Here is a 27,590-nt window from a genome sequence, read left to right on the forward strand (position 1 = left end):
TATTTACCATTTTTAGTTTCCTTCACTTGTTTCCGAGAACCTGAGTTACCTCTGGTGTCACTCCCTTACTCCAATACAATGCTGATCCCACTCACCTCCCTTCTGCCGTTCTTATCAGATATATTTCTATATATTATGGGCCAAACAATCTAATTATAAACATATTATTTTATACAAGTGCATTTTAAAGTTAGTTGAGAAAAGAATATGCATTTATACTACCTTTTATAATTACATAATATCTTTACTCTGTTTTTCTCTTGTGGATTTGAATTTACATGTGAGTTTACTTGCTTTCTGCCTAAAGAACTTCCTGTAGTATCATTCATTGTAAAGTAGCACCAAATTTTCCATTCTTATTTTCATTTTTGAAAGACAGTTTCACTGGATATAAGATTCTTGGTTGGCAGGTCTTTTTCAGCACTTTGAACAGGTCATCCCACCACTTTCTGGCTGTGATGCAGTATTATCCATCATTTCTGATGAGAAGTCTGCTGTTAATCTCATACAAGTTACCTTGGATCATTTTTCTCTTGCTGCTTTAAAGATTTTCTCCTAATCTTGGGCTTTCAACATTTTTACTATTTGTCTAGGTGTGGAGCTCTTTGAATTTACCCTTTTTGAGTTTGCTGGGCTTCTTGGACAGACAGGTTAATGTGTTTGTTTTTTTAATAAATTTTGACAGTTTTAAAGTCATTATCCTTTGAATATTTTTCTACTCTTTTCTCCTCTCCTGGTATTCCCATTACATATATGTTTATGTGCATAAAGGTGTCCCACATTTCTTTGAAACACTGTTCACTTTTCTTCATTCTATTCTCTCTCTGTTTTTTGGACTACATAATCTCTACCAATGTATCTTCGCGTTCATTCATCCTTTTTTCTGCCAGCTCAAATATACTGTTGAGCCCCTTTAATGAATTTTTCATCTTAATTATCGGACTTTTCAACTCCAGATTTTCCATTTGGCTTTTTTATAATTTCTATCTCTGTTGATATTATTGATTTGATGAGACAAGGTCTTTATACCTTCCTTTATCTCTTTAAGCATGGTTTCCTTTAGTTCTTTAAGTATGCTACCTTCAAGTTTTTGTTAAATCTGACATAATTCACTCTCACAGAAAACAGAAAATTTCTGTTGTCTGTGTTTTTCCCTGTTTCTTTGCATACTTCATATTTTTTTGCTGGAAAGCAGGCATTTTTGTTAACGCACTGTTTGTAGCAACTCTGGATACTGCTTTCTCTCGCTCTCCCCACAGCATTTTTGCTGTTGTTTACTTATTTATTTGTTTTGTGACTTATCTGGGCTACTTTAGTGAAGTCCATTTCCCTATGGTATGAAGCCTTTGGTGTCACCCTTTGGATGGCAGATCGTGAGGTACGTAGTCACCCAGGCATGACAATGGTTTTAGCAGAGCTCTCTCCAACTATCTCTTTTCCCCATCTCTCTGCTAAGCCGTCTGCCTCATTTGGTGTTACTCTCAATTCTGAGACTCTACAATAATTGCTGACTGGTTGCTTTTCTATTTTCAACGATGCCTTGAAGAATAAACTGCTCAGTTTGATCGAAGGAAATAGGAATGGGGTAGTCTTTGGGGTAAGTCTGTGAGGTTTGTTCTGACCCCAAGAAGGATCTTTAACGATCTCTTTCCCTGGTCCTTTCTGGTGAACTAGTTGGCCTGTAGTTTAGCTTATTGTTCTTAATTAAGAGATGTTATTGTTTTCTAAAGGGCCTCAATCCTAAACTTTCCCCTACACTCCATTTTAAATTAAAGTCAGTTCCTTTGGGGAATACTTTGGAGCATGTTTTCTTACGGACTGCCTCTTCCCCTGGGAAGTCTCAGCCATTATTCTGAGTTCTGGATTGGATAGTAGCCTCCGATTTCCTTGGCTTAATTTTCCTAGTGTGAAACCTCTGCCCTACAAGTGAGCCAGGGTGAGGGTGACAGGGGTCTCAGTATTCTCGCCTATTGTGATTGGGGTAGAGCCTCTGACTCATCAAGGAAGAGAGCCTTGGAACTCTCAGCTGTGCTTACCGGAAATTTAGCCTCTTTGACTTAGAGTTAGAGGGGATGACAAATGCTGGTAGTCTGCTCCAACTAGTGAAAAACCCTTGACTAGGAGCTGAGGGCAAAGGAAGCCCTGTCTTCTTGGGCACACCCATCCTTAATGGAGCTTCTGTTAAACTGAGCTGGGGTTGGAGGGAAAGGAAGAAGTGGGTCATAACTCAATGACAACAGACTCTCCTGAGTTTTGTAGATTTTCTTCAGTAAATATTTCTTAATTATGTATGTCTGTAGGGCAATTTCCAGAGACTTTAAGTGGCTGCTTTTTAAAAAAAATAGTTTCACCAGCTTTGCTTATTTTGCTGGGGAGTGGGTCCAAGTGAGTGCTCATGCTACCATCCTGAAAGCAGAATTCTACCTAGTCTGTTGTACTAAAGCAGAATGTCTAGAATGTAAATTTCCTACTAGTAGTGATATTAAAAGACCTAATCAAGCTTTATACAGATATGCCAGATCCAAATAAACTTGAGTCACTGTTACCACTAGCTATAGGCTTGCCTTTGAGCTTCTCAATCCAACTCAGCCCAGTTCCTTCAAAGTCTGCCACTATTAAAATCCATGACCTTATCTTATCTCACCCCCAAGTCAGTTCGCACTCAGTTACTATCTTTCTTTTGCTCCAGTCCCTTTGCATTACCCATTTCCTCTTTCTTTCATTGCCAGCAAAATATCTTAGCCTCAGGGTTGGATTTCCGGTGATTATATATGAAATTCTTACAAAACTGATTCATGTGCTTTCTGAAAAGGGAAGATTTTTACCACTCTTCTTGATTTAGAAGTCATTTGATCTCCATTTCACAGGGTTTATCTGAAGATACATTTTCACAGCAGAAAAGGAGAACCAATAGATGACTGATTTTCCTAATGTGTGTGGAACATGTATTAAAAGAAAAGAGAGCATTTCTCTTCTGCAAATGATTTTAAAGTCAGACTGAAAAACAGAATTAGGTAGGGTGCTCCTACTGGTTCCTGCTAGATAGTTGGAAGAAATGTGAACTCTCTATTTTCAATAAAAGTACAATCCCAACTTAGACGTTAGCTTTACCACAATTAGTTATAGGAACTCCTCTCTTATTCAGACTCCGTTGCCCACTTTCATTTTCATAAGCACATGGCCCTGGAACACTCACTTAGGATAGAAGTTGCCAGGGCATTACAAAACTACACACATATACTTCCCAAGGCCTGCCTCGGAAAGTCTCAGTCAGAAACTCAGACTACTGCTTTACAGCTGATCCCAACGAGCATTTTTCGGTTTCTACATCCAAGTAATCGGAAGCCACAAGTCAAAAGAAAGGGAGAGTCAATAAAGGTAGGACAAGCATTGACAAGAAAATAAACAACAAAAGCTTTGACAAGTAGATAAAATAATTCAAACTGCACACCGGTACAGGAAAACCACCTGAGAAATCTCAGCGGTCCCCAAGGCCATCACTGTATGTCTACTGTACTCAGCATAATACAGTAACTGAGATTCAGAAAAATGATGACTCTGGGTTCATAATGGGAAAGAAATGATCTTCAGTCACGTCTGCTTAAAAAAGATTTTTAGAAAAACGTCTACATAAAATTATGCTCACAAGTTGTTATCCTCAGCTAGACGGGACATGTAGGTATAAAACAATGACATTTCTTGAGTGGTCCAAGTGGCTAAAGTTTTAGTGTACTAAAACTTTAGTACACTAAGTCTAGGGGACTTAGACTTTTAGTTAAGATGTTCCTACTATATGAAAATGCTTTTAAGCACTTAACTGGCTCCTGGATCAGTAAAAAGGGTGTACAGCACTCATACTAGTGTAGGCTGCTAAGAGAAATGATAACTCCCCCCACCATCTGCCATGGAACAGTATCTCACAAACGGATCTGAGTTAGTGATAAAACACCCAAACTAGAAATTACTTGGGCAAATGTGAGTTTTCATAAGTATATTCTCAGAAAGAAAGAAAATGTGCCCATAAAAAATTTGATCCTAATATTTAGAAAACCTCTGGTATTATAATAGAAACTAAAACTACTTTGCTTATGTAATCATTGCTGCTACACATTTATATTCATGCGCCTACTAGTTACCTAAGGAACCACAAGGCAGAGGCTTGCCGCACACTTTCCCACATGCAGGAATAGGGTCCATGCACGTTTTCCGACCACCACTTCCAAGGTCTAGCAGTTGGCTGAGAGGAGTTTGCCCACAAGGGCAATAGCGCACCAGGTGGGGAAGCCGTGGGCATGGCTGGCAGGGCTGAGGGTGGCACACTTGAGAACATACATGGTTTCCACATTTCAAAACCCTGTTTAAAAAAAGAACAAGAGACTATTAAGCAATTGTTGCATAAAATACAGCTTTATTCTAACTGAGAAGAACATAAACCTTACTTGCCACATAGCTTCAAACAGCCGAAATCCCCAAATCCATCAGACTTTCCTACGTCTGTTCCACATAACACGTCTCGGGAGGTGCGGCCACAGTAGCATACTGAAGGACACAATTACAAAAACAAGAGATCAGTAAGCTGTATCGGGCCTTAAAATACTCCCAACAATCTCCAGGAAAACACAAAATACTATTCATTAGTGCTGATCAGACCTGAGGCAGAAATGCATATGGCTTATATAGTAGCTCTAAGTCCCACGTAAGAGCTTCATCATAGAAAGAAAAAAAAAGTCCTTGTTAAACTCTGTCCATGGTGCCTCTGAAGCATATCCTGAAACAGCACTAACATGAAGCAACTCTCTAAATTAAGAGACTGATATCTGCTCTATGAGATCATGATTGAAAACCAAGATTGTGAGTTCAATTTGAAGTAGTCGTGTTCAAATATTCACACTGAGTAAAAAGTTTCAAATAGTTTGACACTTTTATTTGCTAGATTGAGAAGGAGTCTAACACGGACTTCCCTGTGGGTTCAAGAAACAATGTATTCCTTTATTTCTTGGGGTCAGCAATAAATGTGTTATGTTTAAGGAGCTATGTTTCTGATGTATAATTATGTAGCAAAGTCTGATATGAATTTTCACCAACTTAATGTTTCTGTCACTTAACTACTTTTCAATTTAAAATGAAAATTTATCTCACTAAAATCAGTCGATGCAAATATACCAAGCCCTACGTAAATGCAGACCAGACGAGTAGAAACCACATTGACATTCTGAAGACCTAGTGGCACTTTCCTGCTCCCTCAGTAGATACTCAGGTATCCACGTGCACAGAAAACCAACATCAGAACAGATCACGCCGAATTATATAATCACACCAAATCTCAAAACCACAGACTTGGTCAAAAATAAATAGAATGCTTCTAACAGAACATTAGAAACACTGATTATAAATATTGTATATTTTAAATTGAATTTATTGGTATGACACTGATATAAAATATTGTACTGAACAGACCAAAAACTTGTACTGAGACATGGAAAGAGGAAAGCCGCAAATCAATAAAGACATGCTAAGACTTTAAGTTTTAAAAAGTACATTCCATTGCTATTTTCAAAAAGATAACAAGTGTTGGAAAGGACTGGCGAAAAGGGAACCTACATACACTGTTGGTGGGACTGTAAATCGGTGCAGCCAGCGGAGAAAATGGTGTAGGTTCCTCAAAAGTTTAAGAATAGAACAACCATGTGATACAACTATCCACTGCTGGTTATTTATCTGAACAATATAAAAACACTAATTTAAAAAAATAAACGCACCCCCTATGTTCACTACAGCATTACTGATAAGAACAAGGACATGGAAACAATCGACAGGTAAATGGATCATGAAGATATGGTGTGTATATACAATGGAGTATTACTCAGCCATAAAAAAAAAAATGAGCCCTGACAGGTGTGGCTCAGCTGGTTGGAGTCATCGGTTCTATCACCCATCAGGGCACATACCTGGGTTGTGGGTTTGATCCCCAGGTGGGGTGCGTGTGAGGGGCAAGCAACTGATATTTTTCCCACACACTGATGTTTTCTTCTTTTTCTCCCTCCCAACTCCTCTAAGAATAAATACATAAAATCTTAAAAAAAAAGAAATTTCCCAATTGTAACAACATGGATGGACCTTGGGGACATTATGCTAAGTGAAGTAAGTCACATGGAAAAGGCTGAAACCTCTGATTTCACTCATGTGAAATATAAAACAAAAAACAAAACAAAGACAGACACAGACAATAGACTGGTGTTTATCAGAGGGGGAGGGGAGCGAGGAGAGGACAAAATGGGTCAAGGGGGTCAAAACGTATGATGAGGGACAGAACTAGACTCCTGGTGGTAAGCGCACTATAGCATATACAGATATCAAATTATAATGGTGTACACCTGAACTTACAGAAGTTCTATTAACCAATATTATGTCAATCAAAACAATATATAAGGGGACTTCTGGTTGTTGGGAGTGTGTAGACTGTGAGTTTCTTAACCTTCCCAGAGCAAACATGGCTAAAAGCTTCTGTAGTAAGTGAAAAAGAAAGATATGTGCTGAAAAGAGAAAAAAGAGTGCCCCAAAGGACCTTAGCAGACTTAAAAGCATTCTTAAAGTAGACACTGATGTTTTAATGAAAGATGTTCAAGAGATAGCAACTGCTGTGCTCCACAAACATTCTGACGAGAAAACCCAGTATGTGGTAAGAGATGAAAAAGATGACATGAAAATGGGATGGATTTTAAGACAGTCTTCTAGACCAGCATGAACAGTACCCTATACAAACAAACCAGAGGCAAAGAAAAAGCCTGAAGGCAAAGCAAAAGGGAAGGGAAAATCAGAGCAAAAGGAGTGAAAGTGGGTGAGGATTTAGCTTGGCAAACTTGGTAAAAGCTGAGAAGAGTGTATGTGACAGATCTCGGATTTCAGCTTTCACCAAATGAAAACTTTGTTTCTGTATTTTAACTGGGTTTTTTCCTTCCATTCAAAACCAACATAACTCCTCAAACTTGTTTTGGGAATTGAGAAAAATATCTTCTTTGATATTTTAACTGGATGCTGTCCGATACGCAGGGTTTTCAGACATCAAAATCTATCAAGTATTAATGTGGATTTTTTGGTCTTAGTAAAGAAAAATGATATTATACTAACTCAGACTTAAAAAAACTAGTTATATAGTGTTATTTTAAAATATAATGTCAGTTGATCTTATAAGCAGTACATGTTTGGAGTTTTGATTTTGTGTAAGTCATAATAAAAGGCATTTTATAGGGGGGTAAATGGTGATGGAAGGAGACTTGAGTTCATCACTTGGGGGTGGTGAACACACAATACAATATACAGATGATGTATTATAGAATTGCACACCTGAAACCTACATAATTTTATTAACCAATGTCACCTCAATAAATTCAATAAAAAATAGTAAGAGGTACTTTGTGTTTTTTTAAAAAAGTGTATATTTCATCTTCAGCAATTACATGTTTGGCTTCATTCCCTGTTCTAAAACTCATTCATTCATTCATCTATCCATTTACTCATTCATTCAATATTATTAGATTAATTATACAGATGATGAAAAAATTCAATCGGCATTTTTGGAATCAATGGATTGATAAAGAAAACCTAGCAAATGGGAGCTTCTGTAAGCAGGCTTTTCCTTGCTCAGTTTCTGCTCAAATAGAACGGAGGCTATTTTCAGAGGTATGAGTAGATAGCTGTGAATGAAAGAATCAAGGGCCAGAAAATAGTGACAATAGAAACAAAACGGAGTCCCTAACCAACCAGAAAATAATCTGTGTGCAATACAAAAAAGCTCTGCTATACTTAGGCAGAAGAGAAAGAAATATGAGCTGGTGACAGAAGGACTGAGTGGAACTGGTTAAAGAATATTAATGAACCAAAAACAGTCTGGAAGAAGCTTTCTACTGCTAGCCTTAACCAGTTCAGCATTTTTATCAACCCAGGAATGAAGACTTAGAAGGAGACTTCCAGTCAAGGTGGAGGAGTAAGCAAACACAGCTTGCCTCCTTGCACAACCACAGCAAAAATTATAACTAGACAACAAAAGTATACCCAGAACCATCAGAAAATCGAGTTATATGGAAGTCCAACAACCTAGGAATTAAAGATGTCACATATAGCCAGATGGGTAGGAAGGGCAGAGACGCAGAACAGGCAGCCCCCACACCCATGTGTGGTGAATAAAAATCAAGAGGGATACCTTGGGAGTGAGAGATCCCAGCCCCACATCAGACCACCCAGCCCAGAGTTCCAGCACCAGGAAGGTAAGTCCCCATGACATGTGGCTATAAAAACCATTGTGGGTTGGAGCAGTGGAAGAAACTGCCTATTTCTCAGGAGTCTCCTTTTAAAAGAACCACCACTGGCTTAGGACTTATGCAGACTGACTCCCTCTGGGCTTTAGCACTAGGGTAACAGCTGGAAGGGCACTAGTGGCATATGGGGAGAAATTTAAGTGACCGGCATCAGAGTGAATGCTGAGACAGAGGTTCCTCCTGAACAAAACTCCAGAGGCCAGTCAGCAGTACTGTCCCTTCTCTGAACCCTCCCCCACACAGAGCCAGAGAGTGCCAAGAGGGGTTGCCATGCCCTGGTGATTACCTAAGGCTCTAGGCACACTACTAAGATGAAGTCAAAAGAGCTCTACCTAATACACAGAAACAAACACAGGGAGGCCACCAAATTGAGGAGACAAAGAAATATGGCTGAAATGAAAGAACAGAACTCCAGATAAAGAACTAAACAAAATGGAAATAAGCAACTTATCAGATGCATAGTTCAACACACTGGTTACTAGGATGGATGCTCGAGGAACTCACTAGGTAGTTCAAAAGCATAAAAAAGATGCAGGTAGAAATGAAGGTTACACTAAGTAAAATATATTTTAAGGGAGTTAACAGTGCAGGGGATGAAGCTGAGAATCAAATCAATGATTCAAAACATAAAAAAGAACAAAGCATTCAATCAGAACAACAAGAAGAAAACAGAATCCAAAAAAAGAGGACAGGCTAAGAAGCCTCTGGGACATCTTCGAACGTACCAACCATCTGAATCAGGGGTGCCAGAGGAGAAAGAGCAAGAAATTGAAAACTCATTTGATAAAATGATGAAAGAAAACTTCCCTAATTTAGTGAAAGAAACAGACACACAAATCTAGGAAGCACAGAGCCCCAAACAAGATGGACTCAGACAGGACCTGACCAAGACACAACATAATTAAAATGTCAAAAGTTAAAGATAAGGAGAGAATCTTAAAAGCAGCAAGAGAAAGGCAGAGAGTTACCTACAAAGGAATTCTCATAAGACTGTCAGCTGATATCTGAAAAGGAATTTTGCAGGCAAGAAGGAGCTGGAAAGAAGTATTCCAAGTGATGAAAAGCAAGGACCTACAACCTAGATTACCCAGCAAAGCTATCATTTAGAATGGAAAGGAAGATAAAGTGCTTCTAGGACCTGGTAAAGGTGAAGTTCATCACTTACTTAAGAAAAAGGAGATCAAAACTATGAACATTAAAATGGCAACAAATTCAAAACTATCAATAACTGAATTTAAAAAGAAACTCAGTGCCCTGACTGGTGTGGCTCAGTGGACTGAGTGCTGACCCGTGGACCGGGGTGAGGGGGGTGGGTTGCCAGTTCAGTTTCCGGTCAGAGCACATGCCTGGGTTGCACTCCAGATTCTCAGTTGAGTGCATGTGAGAAACAACCAATTGATGTATCTCTCACACACTGATGTTTTTCTCCCTCTCTTTCTCCCTCCCTTCCCCTCTCTAAAAGTAAATAAATAAAATTTTTTTTAAAACAAGGAAAAAAAATAAAAAACAAACTAAGCAAACAAACAGAACAGAAACAGAATTATAGATAAGGAAATCATTTGGAGGGTTATCAGTTGGAAAGGGGGTAGGAAATAAGGGAAAAGGTGCAGGGATTAAGAAATACAAATCAGTAGGTACAAAATAGAAAGGGCAATGTTAAAAACAGTATAGGAAATGGAGTAGCCAAAGAACCTATATGCACGACCCATGACCATGAACTACGGGAGGGATTGCTGGAGGGAATGGAGGATACCAGATGGAGTGGCAAAGGGAAAAACTGGGACAACTGTAATAGCATAATCAATAAAATATATTTTAAAAAAGACTTAGAAAGAATGCTTATTAAAAGTCTAGATAAAGCTAAAGGGATCCTAGAAGAGTTATAATTTGAAAAGATAAACTATACTCATGGCCAAAATACTCTGCTAGATAGTTAATGCAGACAAATGAAAAGTCTTTTCAAACTGAGTTTGAGAAATCAACTACACAAAAACAGAAAAGAGACTGGGAACCATACCAATTTGTACAAAAAGACTTTGATTTACCTGAGTAAAAGCCCCACATGACTCAAGTGCTAAAAATGGTACAGAGATCAAAGGGACTCTCCAACATCACAGTCTATTCTGCTAAGACCAAACTACCAATGCATACTTTATTCCTGCCTTATCTCAAAATGATATGAGGACGCATGTAAGGATATATGAAAGGTAACAAGAAAACAGATAAAAAATGTGAAAAGAGAAAGAAAAATAATGCTATGGATACAGAATAAATCACAGCTAAAAAAAACCCCCATATACTATTACCCTGGCTGGTGTGGCTCAGTGGATTTAGTGCCAGCCTGAGAACCAAAGGGTCACCAGTTCAATTCCCAGCCAGGGCACATGCCTGGGTTGCTGGCCAGGTCCCCAGTAGGGGGCATGGGAGAGGCAACTACACACTGATGTTTCTCTCCCTCTCTTTCTTCCTCCCTTCCCCTTTCTAAAAATAAAAAAATAAAAAAAAAACACTATAACGACAAACATTAGGTCAGTTATACAGGGTTCTTAAGATAAAAAGTGGTTACAGCCTCTAAGGAAAAATATTTTTAGAACTAATACCAGATAGGAGTTTTTCCCAAGAGAGCCCATAAAGAGAACATTGAGTAATATAAGGAAGGCATGGTTCCTTATATAAAATCCTTATTGCCCTTATAGAACACACCACAAAACATTTCATAGGGCTATTTCTTATTGTAAATGCCATTGTAAACCTTGCCCTGGCTGGTATAACTTAGTGGGTTGAGCACCTGCCTGTGAACCAAAAGGTCACTGGTTCAATACCCAGTCAGGGCACATGGCTGAGTTTTGGGCCAGGTCCTTGGTTGGGAGTGTGTGAGAGGCAACCAATAGATGTTTCTCTCCCTTTTTTGTCAAATGGAAAAAAAAATCAACAGCATTACACCAAGGTAAAACTTAATACAATAAAACAGTATAGCCCTGAATGGTATGGCTAAGAATTGGACGTTGTTCTGCCAAGTAAAAGGTCACCAGTTTGACCCCCAGCCAGAGCACATGCCTGGACTGCAGGTCTGGTCCCCAGTCAGGGTGAGTACAAGAGGTACTCTTGTACTCTCTGACTGATGTTTCTCTCCCTCCCTTCCCCTCTCTCAAAAATTAAATAAGTAACATCTTAAAAAAATAAACCCAAACACTATAGGGCACCTATACATTATAGCTCAAAAAACTTGCAGATCAGAGGCAGTCATAAAAACAAAGGAATCACCTAAGTGGTCCTCTGTGATTCACTTCTTTCACTTAGCATAATGTTTTGGAGGTTCATCTATTTCATAGCATGTATCAATATTTTATTGCTTTTCTTGGCTGAATGATACAAACAGTCCTGACTTACAATGACTCAACTTACAAATTTTGACTTTATGGTGTTAAATCAATACACACAATAAACTACATGAGATATTCATGCTGTTATAAAATAGGATTTGTGTTAGATGATTTTGCCCAACTATAGGTAATGTTAAGTGTTTTGAGCATGTTTAAGGTAGGCCAAGCTAAGATGTCATTGGGATGTAACCTCATCATAAGTTGAGGAGCATCTGTATTCCATTTTCTAGACATACCGATTTGGTTTGTCCATTCAACCAGTGATAGACAATTGGATTGTTTCCACATTTTCACTATTACAAATAATGCTGCTTTAAACATCCATTCACATTTTGTGTGGACATAAACATAATCTCATTGCTTTTGTATATATGCTTAGGCATGAAATTGCTGGGTTCCACAGTAATTCTATGTTTAACCTTTTGGGCAATCAAAGACTGTTTTCTAAAATGGTTATACTATTATACTCATTGTGGTTTTAAATTACCTTTTCCTAGTGTTTAAAAGTGTTAAGCACCTTTCATGTGTTTATTAGCCATGTACATATATATATATATATATATATATATATATATATATATAAAATTGATCTTAGAAAAATAGAGTGAGAGAGAGGGAGAAACATTGATTTATTGTTCCACTTATTTATGCATTCACTGGTTGTTTCTTTTATGTGCCCTGACTGGGGATTGAACCTGCAACCTTAGTGTATCAGGATGATGCTCCAACCAACGGAGCTACCCAGCCAAGGTCATTTATAGATATTTCTTTATAAAGCATCTGTTCAAGTTTTTTGCTCACTGTTTAACTTGTTGATCTTTTTTTGTTGATTTGTAGGAGTACTTCAAATACAATCGGTGACTTATCTATTTCCTTAATTGTGCCTTTTGATGAGTAGGGATGTTTAGGTTTGATAAAATACAATTAATTTTTTTCTTTTATGATTAGTATCTTTGTTGCTTCATCCAAAATATCTTTGTCTAAACTCAAAGTCATGAAAATATTCTTATAGTTTCTTCTGGAAGCTTTAGGTTTCTGGATTTTACATTTAAGTCCATGATCCATGTATTGATAAAATTAATTTTTGTGTATGGAGTGAGATAAGGGTTCAGGTTCATTGTTCTAACAACATTTGTAAAAAGATTCTCCTTTTCCATGGAATCATCTTAACACCCTGGTTGAAAAACTGCAGTCATAATTATTGTATCTTTGTTAGTCTTAAAATTAGGTAGTTTAAAAAAATATTTTATTTATTTTTTAGAGAGAGGAAGAGAGGAAGACAGAGAGGGGGAGAAACATCAATGTGTGGTTGCCTCTCACGTGCCCCACACTGGGGACCTGGCCTGCAACCCAGACATGTGCCCTGACTGGGAATCGAACCAGCAACCCTTTGATTCACAGGTCAGCACTCAACCACTGAGCCACACCAGCCAGGATGAAATCAGGCAGTTTAACTGTTAATTTTGCACTACTTTTCAAGATTATTTTGAACTTTATAGATCCTTTTCAAGTAGTTACTTTTTAAAAGTTGTCCAAGAAGTTCTTCTTAAATGACATTTTAAAACCTACTGTCCAGCCCTGGCCAAATAGCGCAGTTGTTTAGAGCCTTGTCCCAATATGCCAAGGTACAGGTTCGATCCCTGGTCAGGGCACACACACATAACAAGCATCAAACAATAAATGCTTAAGTAAGTAGAACAACCAATTAATGTTTTTCTCTCTCTTCCTCCCTCTCCCCCAGCCCCACACTTTCTCTTTCAAATAAATAAATAAAATATATTGCCCAAATTATATAAAACAATGACCTACACTGGTATGATGCAAATAAAATAATGAAAACCATCTAAATGTTCATTTACCTCCAGTTCTCTCTACCCAAGGCACAAAAGCTAATAGTCTTTATGACTACAGGTTTGAGATGTCACCAGGACAACCATAAATAAGGTTCCGGAAAAGTACACTAGTTTTACTGGATGGTGTGTTCACCACTTACCTTGGTTCAATATGAGCCGGCAAGGCTGGCACGGACCCCCATGGCACAGCTCAGCACAGTGGTGCTGCCCGCAGTTTAGAACGTTCTCACACGGGTTAGAGCAGTGGACCGAGACAGCCTGACCACAGCGAACCGTGTGCCTGTGAAGGCAGCAGGTGTGAAGACGGCATTAGTCTAGTGTCGGACATGAAGTTCCTGTTTGACAGCTAAACTGGTACTAGAGCTCAAGCGCTCCCCCAAAACCTACTAAACATTTCTCTTGGTCCCATTCCCCCCACTTTTTCTTTGTTTTCCTCTCTAATCCTTATTTCCTCCATTATTCTCCCCTTCTCCACTTTCTTCTTTTTCCTTCTTTCCTTTCCTTAATTCTCGCTCTGCCTTTCTCTATCACCTACCTTCTAGCCAGTGAGGAACTAAAGGCTATTCCTAAGTTTCTGATACGTGCAATTTCTTCTCTGAGCTCCTATGAGCAGCATGCAGAAGACGACGGGGCTTGGAGCTCCCACGGTAACTTACAGATGTCAACAGGAAAGTTGGGGAGGTGTAGTTATAATGCAGATTCTCAGAATGAACACAACGGCATTCTCCAGGGACCTGGCACTCTGGCATTTTATGCAGCTTTAATACTTAAGAACATACTGTCTATGACTTTGATTCAGGATGGGGAAATCATTCTGGCTTTGTTCTAATAAACATCCTGATTCTGCTCAGTTATCAGCTAGAGAAGGAAAAGAGGCCAGGGCTTTCAGACATTTGTCTTCTGGTCTCTTTCCAGGTTAATGGTTTAGAGCTTGGAGCCTACTCTCCTGCGTGAAGAGTTTTATTCTATCCCCTACTCCTACATCAACTACGTATTTTGTTTTAAAAAGCCACTGTTACGTGCCCTGGTCAGATAGCTCAGTTGGTTAGAGCATCACCACCATACACCAAGGTTGCAGGTTCAATCCCTGGTCAGGACACATACAGGAAAAAAAACAATAAATGCATAAATAAGTAGAACAACACATCAATGTTTCTCTCCCTCTCTAAAAAATAAAACAATCAATTTTTTAAAAAGTCACTGTTATGTACTTAAGATGATCAGTGCTCAGTTTCCAGTGCTCAGCATCATGACTAACATCAACCACTTGAGGAAAACACTATCACTTTTACTTTATGATAAGAGAACAAGGCTCAATGAGACCAAGCAAGGTGCCAAGGTCAACACCTAGTTAGTGGCAGGGCCCAGATACGATCTGGCCTTTCTGACCCGGAACCATTGCATGTGACTCTCGGGCCACACTGTTACCCTCAGAAGTTCAGTAAACATTAAACAAATGCATATTACTGAAAACCTGCATGATCCCAAGTCATCTTGTGGTCTCACTGGGCCTCAGAGACACTTTGCAGTTATCAGTGATCCTTGCACTGATGATGCAGGAGAACTTGTCGTATAACGAAAAGAGGGCAGACTCTGGGGTCACTTATTGTTTCATTCAACAACACCCATTGATAACCTCCTAGATGCCAGATACTGTGCCAGCCACAAGTAAATGGTTCTTGTCTTCCGGTCCTATAAAGGCCTGGACTCAATTCCTGGTTCTTTCACCCAGGAGAGGGTTAAGAAAAAAAATCCCTGTCACCTTGGCTTTTCAGTAAGTAATCTCACTGTGTGTGTAACTTCTTAATTACTTAGAAGATTGAAAAACTGGACTGAGACAGAGTAAGAAACTACTACTTACAGAAAAATACTATTTACACTTACCCACTAATCTTTTATTTTAGAAATTCACACATAAACCATCAATGTGGAAAATGAGTCTTCTTTAGAGTATAATTTTAACTTTACCTGGTCCGTCCACATTCACATGTTTTAGTCATAAAAGCGGGACAGGGTGGGCAAGGTCCGGGATGGCAGAGGCTAAAAAAGAAAAACTTGGATGAATAAATCATATCTGTAAATGACAAAGCTGCCCCAACTGACCCCCACTGTAGTATGGCAACACATGAACTGACTTTGGAATGCTTTAGTGTTTGTCTGAAGTTGATTAAACTATTTAAACAAAGATAACAATGTTTTTATATAGAAAGAATTGGCAGCATTATCATCTTAGACTATTTAGCCAGAAAAGCAAAGCCCAAGTCAAAATACTGGTTTTATTTGGGTCTGATAGTAGAGATGCCATCTCCGAGTGTGGGCGTGGCCCACTCAGTGCAGTGCACAGGCATAAACGCTGCTTGCCATTCGGGTGACTGGTAGGATGGCCAATGGAGTCCTTTAGAACCTGAGCAAAATAACAGAGCCCCAATCTACTGTGTCCATGAGAAGTATAGACACTTTCTCATTAGTTAGTGAAATAATAACCCAACAATGGGCTCATGATGGGAACAGGGAAAAGAAGGTTGACATGAGGGGAGGCATACTGGTAAAACAGGGAGAGAATAAAGGGGAAAGGGACTCATGGAAAGATTGGGCTTAGCAACATGCTACAGTCAGAATTAGGTCTCTGAATAGAAAGGAGAAAATTACAAAATGGAGTTACATATGCAAATAAATACTGCCCTCTTCAAAGCAGACACCCTGGTAAATTACATACCTGTTCAGAAATACCACTACTTAAAACACTGTGGGAACTTATATGGTAGCTTTTTGTTTTTTATTTTTGAGATTGGGGACTTCCTGAAAAATGGCAAATCACAGTCCTTTGGGAATTAAAAGTCAGTCAAGCCAAGTCTAACTGATTAAGTAGATTAATTGAAGTTGGTATAAAACCAGGTGTGCCTGCCCTGGCTAGATGGCTCAGTTGGAACACTGTCCCACACACCAAAAAGTTGTGGGTTCAATCCCCGGTTGGGGCACATACAGGAGGCAACCGATTGAGGTTTCTCACACTGATGCTTCCTTCCCTCTCTCTCAAATCAATAAACACATCCTTGGGTGAGGACTCAAAAATATAGAACCAGGTGTGCATTTAAATTCTGCTTGGATTTTTTAATGTGACTTCTCATTTAGTTCTGATAATTCTTAAATGAGCTTTAAACACTGAAGACAACCAAGAAACAAGTGCCTAGTCTTCTAATGTGATCGACCCATTCTGACAGAACCCACAGAAAACACATGTTAAAGCATGTGTGCATGTACAGATGAGTATCATTATTCAGTAACTACATTTCACATGATATGCCTTAACCCTTTCAGGTGAAACTGTTTTCATGGCTGCATATTTAAATAACTTTAGACTGATAAACTGTTGATCAGGAGTGGATATTTGAAATATCCACTTTCAAATAACAGGAGTTATTTGAAATAACTCTAGGTTATTTCAAATACCCATGAAGCATGCACTTAATTTAGGTTTTTATAACCTTTAGCGCAGTGGTTCACAACACTGGCTACATTTTAGAATCACCTGGACAGCTTTAAAAACTACAGATGCTCAGACTCACCCCCAGAAATTCTGATTCAATAGAATCTAAAGAACTTGTGACACATGGACATGAACTAAAGGGGGGGATGGTGGGGGAGGGGTGTGCAGGGTGGAGGGAAATAAAGGGGGGGAAATAGGACAACTGTAATGGCATAATCAATAAAATATATTAAAAAAAGAAATTCTGATTCACCTGCTGTGAGGTAGAGACTGGGCAGAGGTGTTTTAAAATGCTCCCTAAATGATTCTAATGGCTAGCCAGGGTCGAGAACAACTGCTGTAGAGAATTGTACGATCTAGGAGAACCACCCAAAATAGAGAGATGAAGGGGCCAAGTGTGGCTTCAGCAGGAATAAGTATAAATCGGAGAAACGCAAAGCTTTCTTTCAAAAGGAAGGTGCTGCTGGGGTGCGGCAATCTCTATGGTCCTGACAGGAGTCAAAAAAGGTCAGTTCCCAAAACCAAGAGTAGAATTTCCAGAGCACAAAAAAGAATTTTTATGGCTTCTTTTCCCTTCAGACATGGTGTTGATCACCTGATCTACATCCCATTTGATGTTCTCTGATGGTCCAACGGGGCCCACTTCTACTGAAGGCTTCGGAGAAACAGTTTGTGCAAAGGATTATTTTCTTATTACTGAGTGTACCTAAAATGCCATCTAAGGGAAGTAATAGTTTAAATAGATGAGTCCCTGGGTTCGGAGGAAGGACCCAAGGAAGCAGTCAAAGGAAGGGGAGGGGCCGACTGCCCAGGTGGCAGGCCACGCTGTCTGGCCCAGTGCGTAGCCCAATGACAACTCCCCAGCACCACCCCACACCTTGATCATAAGACCTTTGGGCCAACATTTACTCCTGCTCTACGCAGAAGTATCTTTAATACAAGATAACACTCTGATGTGTTTTACTCTTCAATTTGGGTATTAAAAGCAAAAATTACCATCTTTTTGACCACTTACCATGTGCCAGGCTATGTACCAAGCTTCTTAGGAATAGCAATTCATTTAATAATTGGAACTGTAAGTCACTCATACCATAATTATATTACAGGCTCAGAGAAATTAAGTAACTTGTCCAACATCACATAACTGTTATGTGACTCCAACCCAGGAAGTAAACCTTTTCTACAAACCAAAGTTTGTAGAAATTTATATGTAACTGGTCGACTGTTTATTATTGTGCATTTATCTTATTATTTAGAAGCTGATTGGATACATTCTAAAGCTCACTACTTATTGCAGGGAAGGGATTCACATCCTAAAAAACTGCCCAACAGGACCGACCCTACACAGTTGCCTTTCCCCAAACAGAAGTCCTGCACACTCTGTTGGATCTGGGTTTAAGTGCGAGATACTGTGTTTTCGAAGCCAGCAGTGTAATACAGTGAGAGGAGCACTGACTTTGAAAATCCCAGCTCCAGCATGTCCTAGCACCGTGACCTCAGGCAAGACATTTGGCCTTTCTGAGCCCCATATGTAAAACGGAGATGACAACTATCTATACATCACTGGGCTGTTTTAAGGATCCGGTGAGTTAATTCCTACAGAGTAAGGGCTCAGTAAATGATACCATATTGCCTTTTATCCTGTCCTGTTACATGCTAACCAGATATGTGGACTCAAAGCCCTAAGTAAAGTGTGTCCACTGGGCATCCCGCAGGGATCCAGCACTCCAACTTACAGGTTACAGGAATGTGGGCAGTCCTGTCCAGGCTGTTTCTTTCTACAAACCTCACCGCAACTATGTGGAATTTCATTTCTGCTCCATTCAGGATTCTTTACCTTGCCTAAAACATAAGAGACCAAACAGTCAATGATAGATACAAACTTCAAATGCAACCCACACATTAATGCAATAATACAATATAGCTAGACACCATGGAACATCAGTGTGGTTTTCAATAGTTCACCAAACACATTATCCCACATCCTAAAATAAAAAGTTGAATGTAATGCTACTCATCAAAAGCTTCACTAAGTATGATAAATCTTAAATTATGAATTACCTGGAAAAGATATAGATAAAAAGGCATTTTTACTTATAAAAATACCATTTTGACTAATGAACACATTTAATCCAACAAAAAATCCTACAAAATAAGCCTATAAATGGGCCTGTGAATTGGTGTGGGACTGTGTGCTGTAAGGATCAGAAAGAGGGAAAAAGGGAAGGGAGGAATGGGGGGAAAGAAGCAGTAAGTGATGGAAAGGACATAAGCCCCCTGCATAGTAAAAACTCATCTCTTCTAAAGCTGTAAAGAAAGCATGAACGGGCTCTATTTTTACAATCGATGTCACTCTGCACATCTTTAGTAAGCGCCTTCCATCAACTTAGCATAGAGGAAGGAAGAGTAAAACTCAGGCACAGGACTCTTCCCTGCCCTAGAGGAATTCATTTTTACTTGGACAATTTATACTCTAAATGACAGTCTGTCCCCAGTCCTGGGGCTCTGCTTTTCCCTTTAGTCCGTCTCTTTCAAAACTCTTATTCATGCCCTGACTGGGTGGCTCAGTGGGTTGGGAGTCATCCTCCAAAGCGAAAGGTTGCTTGTTTGATTCCCAGTCAGGGTGCATGTCTGGGTTGCAGGCCTGGTCCCTGGCTGGGGGTGTGCGAGAGGCATCTGATTGATGTTTCTCTCACAGGTCATGATTTCTCTTTCTCCCTCCCTCCCTTTGCCTCTCTCTAAAAATAAGTAAATAAAATCTTTTTTAAAAAACCCATCTTTTTCATGCTTTGACATTTAATACACCTAAAGGCCCATTTTCTGTATTGCCCTGAATCCTGTTTCAGTCCTACTTGTTCGACTATCTGCTGAACATCTGTGCTCGGGGTTTCAGTCACCGCAAACTGCCTACCTCTGCGGCCAAAGTCAGCATCTTCCCTCACAGCCCCCACTCCTCAGTGCTCCCTATTTCTGTCAACAATGCCACCACTCTCAGAGTCACACGACAACTAGTCATCCTCCCCTTTCCTCTCCATATTCTACTTCATCACCAAATCTTGTTCACTGCCCCACCTGTGGTATCTCTCTTCATCTCCTCTGCTCCTGCTCTAGCCTCTCTCCTGGCTGGAACCTAATCTCCAGACTACCGGGAAAGCTTCCTTGTCTGTGCTTTCTCGCTCTGATACAGTGACCTGATCTGATCCAGCCATCTTTCAGTGGCGCCTCCTCTTTTTTGTGACTCTAAATGATGTTTTGGTTTTCTTTCTTCCCAGGGTTCTGCAGGAGACCTTTTTTCACTCCTTCCCCACTCAGGTCTCATCTACTACTCTCAACCTTGACGACTATCAACGCTAAGTCCCGATCGCTCTTCCAATACTCGAAACTGCTTGTTGAGCATCTCTGAGAGTCTTACACTCCAACTCAATATCTCTAAACTGAACTCACCATCCCCACCAAACCTGGTTCCCCTGATCTGCCCTTTTTTGTTCTTGGTATCACCATTTCCAAAAGCATGAAACTTTGGAACCACATTGGATTCCTCCCTTTGTCACTGCTATTAATTCCTGTTTACCTTTGAGATCTTGTACTCCCCGCTTTCTCTCCCACTCTAACACCCATCGTAGACTTTTATTAGTCTTCACCTGGGTTACTGCAAGACCCCAAACTGTTTAGGTCCCCAAAATACTCCACTCATTGCCATGAGATTAAGCTTAATAAAGAATCACACGGACATCCCCCCGTGGCTTCCCACGGCCAGCCCAGTGAGGTCCCAACACGTAAGCCTGGCACCAAGAAGTCAGCCCCACCTTTCCAGTCATCTCCCGCTCCTCCACCTTCACAGATCCTGGCTCCATAATGAGATGACTACCACTTCTCCCAATAGATTTGGAGCCTTCTTGGTTTTTAGCTTCTGCCTGTGTTATTCTCTTCAACAAATCTTCCGTCTCACCAAGATTTTACCTAGTTTAGAAGTCATAACTCACCCCAAAGATATCCCGTAACTTTTTACTTGTAGTAGAATATCAAGTTAATTGTGCCTTAACTCTTAGACTGTAAGCTTGGACAAGTCAATAGCCTTAATTCCTTTGTTTCTTCATAGTGCCTGGTACATCTGTAAGTTCTCAATAAAGTTCACTGAATTAATGGCCTTCTGGAAGAAGAGCGGGGCTAAGTCATCAGGTACAATAAGGGCACTATTTGCATTTCCATAGCATTTTACCTTATTCAGGTCATCTTGACCTTCACCCCACTTTCTTCTACCTTCATAGGTCTCATGTCTAATTTTATTAGTGAAGGCTTTAACAAGAACTTTAATTTCATTGTGGTACTTTACGTTTAAAAGTCCTTTAAGCCCTGGCTGGTGTGGCTCAGTTGGTTGGAGTGTCATACTGTAACCAAAGGGTTGTGGGTTCGGTTCCTGGTTAGGGCACATAATTAGGTTGTGGGTTCGATCCCCAGTCTCGGTGTGTACGATCCCTGGTACGGGTTCATGTGGGAGGTGGCTAACTGATGTTCTGCTCTCACATCAATGTTTCTTTCCTTAAGAGCAATGAAAGGCTGTCTTCGGGTGAGGATTAAAGAAAAGTGCTTTAAAATAAGGTAATCCAGACTTGGTATTGTCCTATTTGTCCAATTTTCCATTGCTCTTTTATTTCCAGTTTAATGCTGCCTTTCTAGTAGTACATTCTAGAATATTCATTCCTTTAATCAATACTAGTTTAGTATCTAACAGAGCTCAGATTTTGGCAATAAAACATGTAAGACCAGCAGATTCTGAGTAAAAGAGTAACCAGAGTGGGAGAGAATGAGAAAAGGAAGCTTTCGTCTTGGCCGGGTAGCTCGGTTGGTTAGAGCACTGCCCAGCATGCCAAGGTTGCGGCTGCAATGCCTGGTCAGGGACATACAAGGATCAACCAATGAATGAATACGTAAGTGGAACAAATGGATGTTTCTTTCTCTCCCAACCTCCTGACCTCACTCTCTGTCTCTAAAAATCAATAAATAAAAAGATTTTTAAAAAGGAAGCTTCCTTCGGAAGAGAACATTTGGGGTCAGATCTTGAATCACACAATGGATGAGGACTTAAACAAAAGAAGGAGAAGAGCACTCTAGATAGCTAATAAATTCACCAAGAGACTGACTCTAGAAGTTAAAGAGTTGATGGCCAATGACTGCCTTAGTAAAAGCTGTTACATAATAGGAAAGAAAAATATGAACCAGTTAGTTAGAAAAATAAGGAGAGTTTGCAGAGAGAAACAGGAAGAGCTTGTCATTTCAAGAACACATAGATAATGAAAAGTGTCAAGGGCTGTTGTGCTGCCAGAAAGATTAAGAACTTAGAAATCAGCCCTGGATTTGGTCAGCAAAGGGTCATTGATGACTTCTGAATACAGTTTCAGTGAGGTAACAAGGACAGAAGCAAAAACGCAATAGTTCAAGAAGGGAGACATGCTTAAGAAACAAAATTTGAAAAATCAATAACCACAAGGTAAAGGTTAGTTGTTAAAAGATAGGCAAGAAAGTGGTAGGTGGAGGATATGTAAAAAATAGGCTACCAGCAAGAATGAGCATCTGGATCACAGAAGTTTTTTTCTAACACACAGGGGAACTGAGATATTTAAAAACAAGAAGTATTCCATAAAGAGGGAATGTACAGGAGAGTCAGAAACACTGGTCTACAGAAAACCTCTACTATGAGCATCAGTGACGGACTCCTTCGGTTAAAATAAAATATACTTTAATACTACTCTTTCCTCACGCTGCTGAAATCTCGAATATCAAAGCTGTTACAGCTAGAAGTGAGAAGCCCAAATCTACACTAGCCTTTGCCATCCGATGAGCTCTGGTCAAAAAGCGAAGACCAAGGAGACCAGCACCACAGCTGGGAAGTAGCATAAGCCTGGAGGGCTCTTCTCCAGAACAGCTGCTCTGGAGACTCTGGCTGTGTGATGGACCACATGCATATGATGTCCTATAGACCCCTGAAGTTTTGAAGTCTTATCAGTAACTTCTAAAACATGCCCAGCAGACTACTCCTCCTGAACTGGGCACTGAAGTACAATGTATGAAGTAGAAAAACTCCAACGTATGCAAAAAAACTTACCACAGAAACAAGTGTAGGTATTAGGAACATGTGCAGAAACGTTCTGACAGGCAGGACACCTCCAACCACTCTGACCATCTGCAAAAAAAAAGGAGAAAACCAAAATAATTCATTTTGAAAAACACACGTAATTAAAAAAAAAAATCAAACCTATAGAAAGCCATAACATTGACACAGTGGTAGTGATTTCCATGTTAAGGATATAGACATTAAAGAAACAAATTCACACTACAGATCCTGGCTGATGTAGCTCAGCGGATCGAGTGTGGGCCTGAGAAGCAAAGAGTTGCTGGTTCGATTCCCGGTCAGGGCACATGCCTGGGCTGTGAGCCAGGTCCTCAGTAGGAAGCACACAAGAGGCAACCACACAGTGATGTTTCTCTCCCTCTCTTTCTACTTCCCTTTCCCTCTCTCTAAAAATAAATAAATAAAATCTTTTTAAAAATTCACAATACTTAAAATTCTCTTTGCTTAAATACTACATTTAGGTTACACTGATAACTTTACATACAATGATTCAAGTGGGTATCTATTTTGTTCTTTTCAAAACAGATATAAACGACATACAACATCATGCGAGTTTAAGGTGTACGACATGTTGCTTTGATACACTTACATAATGCAGTATGATCACAATAGTGTTAGCTAACACTTCCATCCCAGCCCATAATCATCATTTCACTTTGTAGTGGTAATATTCTATTACAGTATTTTTAATTTTTTTAAATCGATTTTTGAGAGAAACATTGATTTGTTACTCCACTCATTTATACATTCACTGGTTGCTTCTTGTATGTGACTGGAGATCGACCCTGCGACCCTGCTGTACTGGGATGACGCTCCAGCCAAAAGCCCTATCTGGCCAGGGCCTACGTAGTACTTCTAATGTCAAGGTAAACATTATCTGAATTTTGGCTTGGGGAAAAAACAAAAGGATAAAATATTTGAGTACATGAAGGAAAACTCAGATATCTTAAATCAGAAGAGACATAGTTCAGAAAGTACATTATTATTATTAATGTTTGCATTATTGATAAATACTAGTATCCTTTGAGAAAGACCACAAAATACTACGGAGAAGATGTGTTAAAGGCAAAACAACTTCTAACTTCTCAAGTAACTTTCTAAAAATGTTCAAAAGCAAACAAGACATGTTTTCTATAGTTGCTACTTAGATAAAAGCTACCATTTTCAGTACACATGACTGGTTTTATTTTACCTTATTTAATATTGTTATGTTTAGCTGGTTTGAGATCTATAGCTTAATACTGGCCATCTGAAATATGTAATTGAGACAACATATCTTCCCTGCAGATAAAATATTCAAGAATTAAATAGCATTTAACAAGCTGAACATATCAAATGCGTGAGAATAACCACTAAGAAGAGAGAAATGACTGACCTGCTTGAGATGCCGGAGACCTTGCCCACTTCTTTATGCAGTTCAAGTGAAACACGTGGTAGCAGCTCTGACAACTCCAGACTGGGGCTGTGACGCGAACCAGTTCACAGCACACCATGCACTCATATTTTTCTGTAGTTAGTTGTTCAACTAGAGAACCTGTTTTAAAAACAAACCGGATAAACTCAAACACAGAAAACCAATCCATACTGTAGTCAGTCAACCAAGGACAAGCAAGACATTTGAAAGAATCCAAACAGAGGTTTTAAAGGATGTCTGATTCTAGGTAAGGTGTTTGTTCAGAGATCGAGGCCAAGAAGAGGCAGGAATATGCTGAGGTAGAGGACTTAAAAAGGAGACATTCAGGTGAAAATTACCACAACTGAGGAAACATTCCTAAGAAGCTACCCAGGAACAGACCAAAATAGTCAAATGCTTCTCATCATACAGCATGAGCGTCCACAGGAGCAGAGCGTTGTAGGGCCTGGCCTTGCCCTCCTTAATCTGGGAAGGTCTGGATCTACCAGATCCATGGATTCAGGCTAGGCAAGGGCTTGTGAATTGGTCAGCTACAAGAAAACTAAAGCCTGGACAGGTTCTAACAACCCAGATGGTGAGATGGTTCTAGTAGTTTCCCTGAAAGTCTTTAGTTGATTCACTCAATAAAGATATGCTCAGCCCTGGCTGGTGTGGCTCGGTGGATTGAGCGCCAGCCTGGAAACCAGGGGGTCACTGATTCAATTCCTGGTCAGGGAGTGTGCCTGGGTTGTGGGATGGGTCTTCAGTGGGGGGCACTCGAGAGGCAGCCACACATTAATGTGTCTCTCCTTTTCTTTCTCTCTTCCTTCCCCTCTCTCTAAAAATAAATAAAATCTAAAAAAAAAAAAAGATATGTTAGTGCCCCCCACAAGCCCACAGTAGGATTACTAGACTGAAGGAGGAACAGTCCCTGGCTCCATAAACTCACCACTTGGTGAGAGAAAACGGTGTACAGCATCTTAAGAATCCTCCCGGATTTAGCCCTGGCTGGTATGGCTCAGTGGAATGAGCATCAGCCCATGAACCAAAAGGCTGCTGGGTTCCATCCCCAGCCTAGGCTGCAGGCCCGTCCCCATCTGGAGGCAAAAGGCAACCGATCAACGTTGCTCTCTCACATCAGGGCTTCTCTCCCCCTTTCTCCCTCCTTTTCCCTCTGTAAAAATACATAAAATCTTTTTAAAAAAGATTCCTCTCAGATTTATTCCTCGATTATCTTTACCCACTTCTGGACTTCTTCCTCAAATGTGATCTCAGCAAAGTCTTCCTGTCCCCAGTCAGGTGTTCTCAAAGCTGAGTGTATATATATATATATTTTTTTATATTGAGTCCATACTTTAAGCATTTATTTCCCAATTTTATTTTACTTGTTTTCAGGTCCAAATAGGTTGTAAGTATAAAAAATTAACCTTAAATATACACAGCCCAGTGCTGTGTTAAAGCACTTTACACATATTACGTAATTCTCTTCACAAGGCTGTAATATGCGCACCATTTTATAGATGAAGACACCAAAACTCACTTATTCAAGGTCACAAAGCTACTAGAAATTAAAGAGTCAAAATTCAAATTCACTGCCACACGACTCAAATGCTTACATTTTAACCCTTTGGTCGTATTAGCTTCCTGAGGTTACTTTGTCCAATTTCATGACACAAAAATTCGCACCCCCCAAGGCTGTATGCTCTGTGAAGCAGGGCATGCTTCACTGTAGTATTCTCTGCCATGCTCACTGTAGTATTTCCCATTCCTGCCATATACCAGGTGCTCAATAAATATTTGTCAAATGAGTGGATAAAGAAATAAATGAGTCAAGGACATTACATTTTAAAAAATACTCCAGCTCTGTCTCCAACTCAAAGGGCAGTCCAGGATAATTAAGGACTGAAATACATCTTCCCACTGGATGTGGCAAACAGGAAGCCACTCGTGGCCTTACCAGCAGCTCTCTGAGTCAGATGGTAATGATGGCAGAGGACTAAGAAGTGAATCAAAATAGGGAAAAACAGTGAACAACTCTCGATTTGACTGGAATAAAAAGAAAGGAAACGCTACTGGGAGGTCATGTAACAGGATGAGTTTTTCTTACAGAGGGTAGGATAGCCCTGGGAAGATGTTCAGCCTGAGAACTTGGCAGAGTAAATGTGGAAAGACTGATGGAAAGAAAAACAGATTTCAGAATGAAAGAAAAGGAAGAATGGGCACAGGTGTCTCTGAGTTTGAATAAAGGGAGCAAAAAGTTGGGAAAATTGTATCTGATGATCCTCCCTTTCTCAGTGAGATAGGAGGCATGAAGTCTGCTGAGGCTGAGGAAAGTGAATGTTAAAAAGGTTTAAGAGTGGCCCTGGCTGGTGTGGCTCAGTGGACTGAGTGAGTGCCAGCCTGTGAACCAAAAGGTTGCCAGTTTGATTCCCAGTCAGGGCATATGTCTGGGTTGCTGGCCAGGTCCCCAGCTGGGGATGTGTGAGAGAAAACTGAGCAATATATCTCTTGCACTGATGTTTTTCTCTCTCTCTTTCTCCTTTCCTTCCCCTCTCTTTAAAAGTAACAAGTAAAATCTTTTAAAAAAAAAAGAAAGGTTTAAGAGAGAAGAAAGCTTGTAGTCTTAGATGAAAATGGAGGGACAGCTGACCAAGGTCATGTAAGAGAAAACAGGCAGCGCTGAACGCTAAACGGGGGTGGAGACCACTATTCAAAAATACTAAAAACTTACTATGTGTCAGGCACTCTTTAGACACTAAAGATACACAGCGAACAAAACAGGTAAAAATTTTCTGCGCTATGAAGCTTAGTGTCTAGTGGGGGAAGGTAAACAATAAATTATGAATACACGTAGCATCATCAAATAGTGGTAAGTGCTATGGAGAAAAATAAACCAGGAAAGGAGGACAGGGAGTGCTAACAGTGAGGGGATAGTTTTACACAAGGTGGTCAGGAAGGCTTCCGTGAGAAGGCAAATGACCTGCAGCAGCACCAAACCTGTACTATTACGTGACTGCCCGGAACAGCCT

At 39.9% G+C, this 27,590-nt stretch overlaps 1 protein-coding gene and 1 pseudogene across 2 annotated transcripts in view; one reads left to right on the plus strand and one right to left on the minus strand.

The window, feature by feature from the left end:
- Positions 1 to 27,590, minus strand: part of NFX1 (nuclear transcription factor, X-box binding 1) — a 67,244-nt gene that overhangs the window by 30,091 nt on the left and 9,563 nt on the right. For both annotated transcript variants that reach the window (XM_037151606.2, XM_037151604.2), the window contains exons 3-9: positions 24,544 to 24,702; positions 23,142 to 23,219; positions 18,775 to 18,880; positions 15,520 to 15,591; positions 13,692 to 13,831; positions 4,440 to 4,539; positions 4,137 to 4,354 (exon numbers count right to left, since the gene is read on the minus strand). In XM_037151606.2, the coding sequence (XP_037007501.2) occupies positions 4,137 to 4,354; positions 4,440 to 4,539; positions 13,692 to 13,831; positions 15,520 to 15,591; positions 18,775 to 18,880; positions 23,142 to 23,219; positions 24,544 to 24,702 (873 nt within the window). The remainder of the gene's footprint in view (positions 1 to 4,136; positions 4,355 to 4,439; positions 4,540 to 13,691; positions 13,832 to 15,519; positions 15,592 to 18,774; positions 18,881 to 23,141; positions 23,220 to 24,543; positions 24,703 to 27,590) is intronic.
- Positions 6,491 to 6,867, plus strand: LOC119053828 (protein LLP homolog; annotated as a pseudogene).

Source organism: Artibeus jamaicensis, unplaced genomic scaffold, assembly GCF_021234435.1.
Source record: "Artibeus jamaicensis isolate MK-2021 breed Jamaican fruit bat unplaced genomic scaffold, CSHL_Jam_final scaffold_1964, whole genome shotgun sequence".
Lineage (NCBI taxonomy): Eukaryota > Metazoa > Chordata > Mammalia > Chiroptera > Phyllostomidae > Artibeus > Artibeus jamaicensis.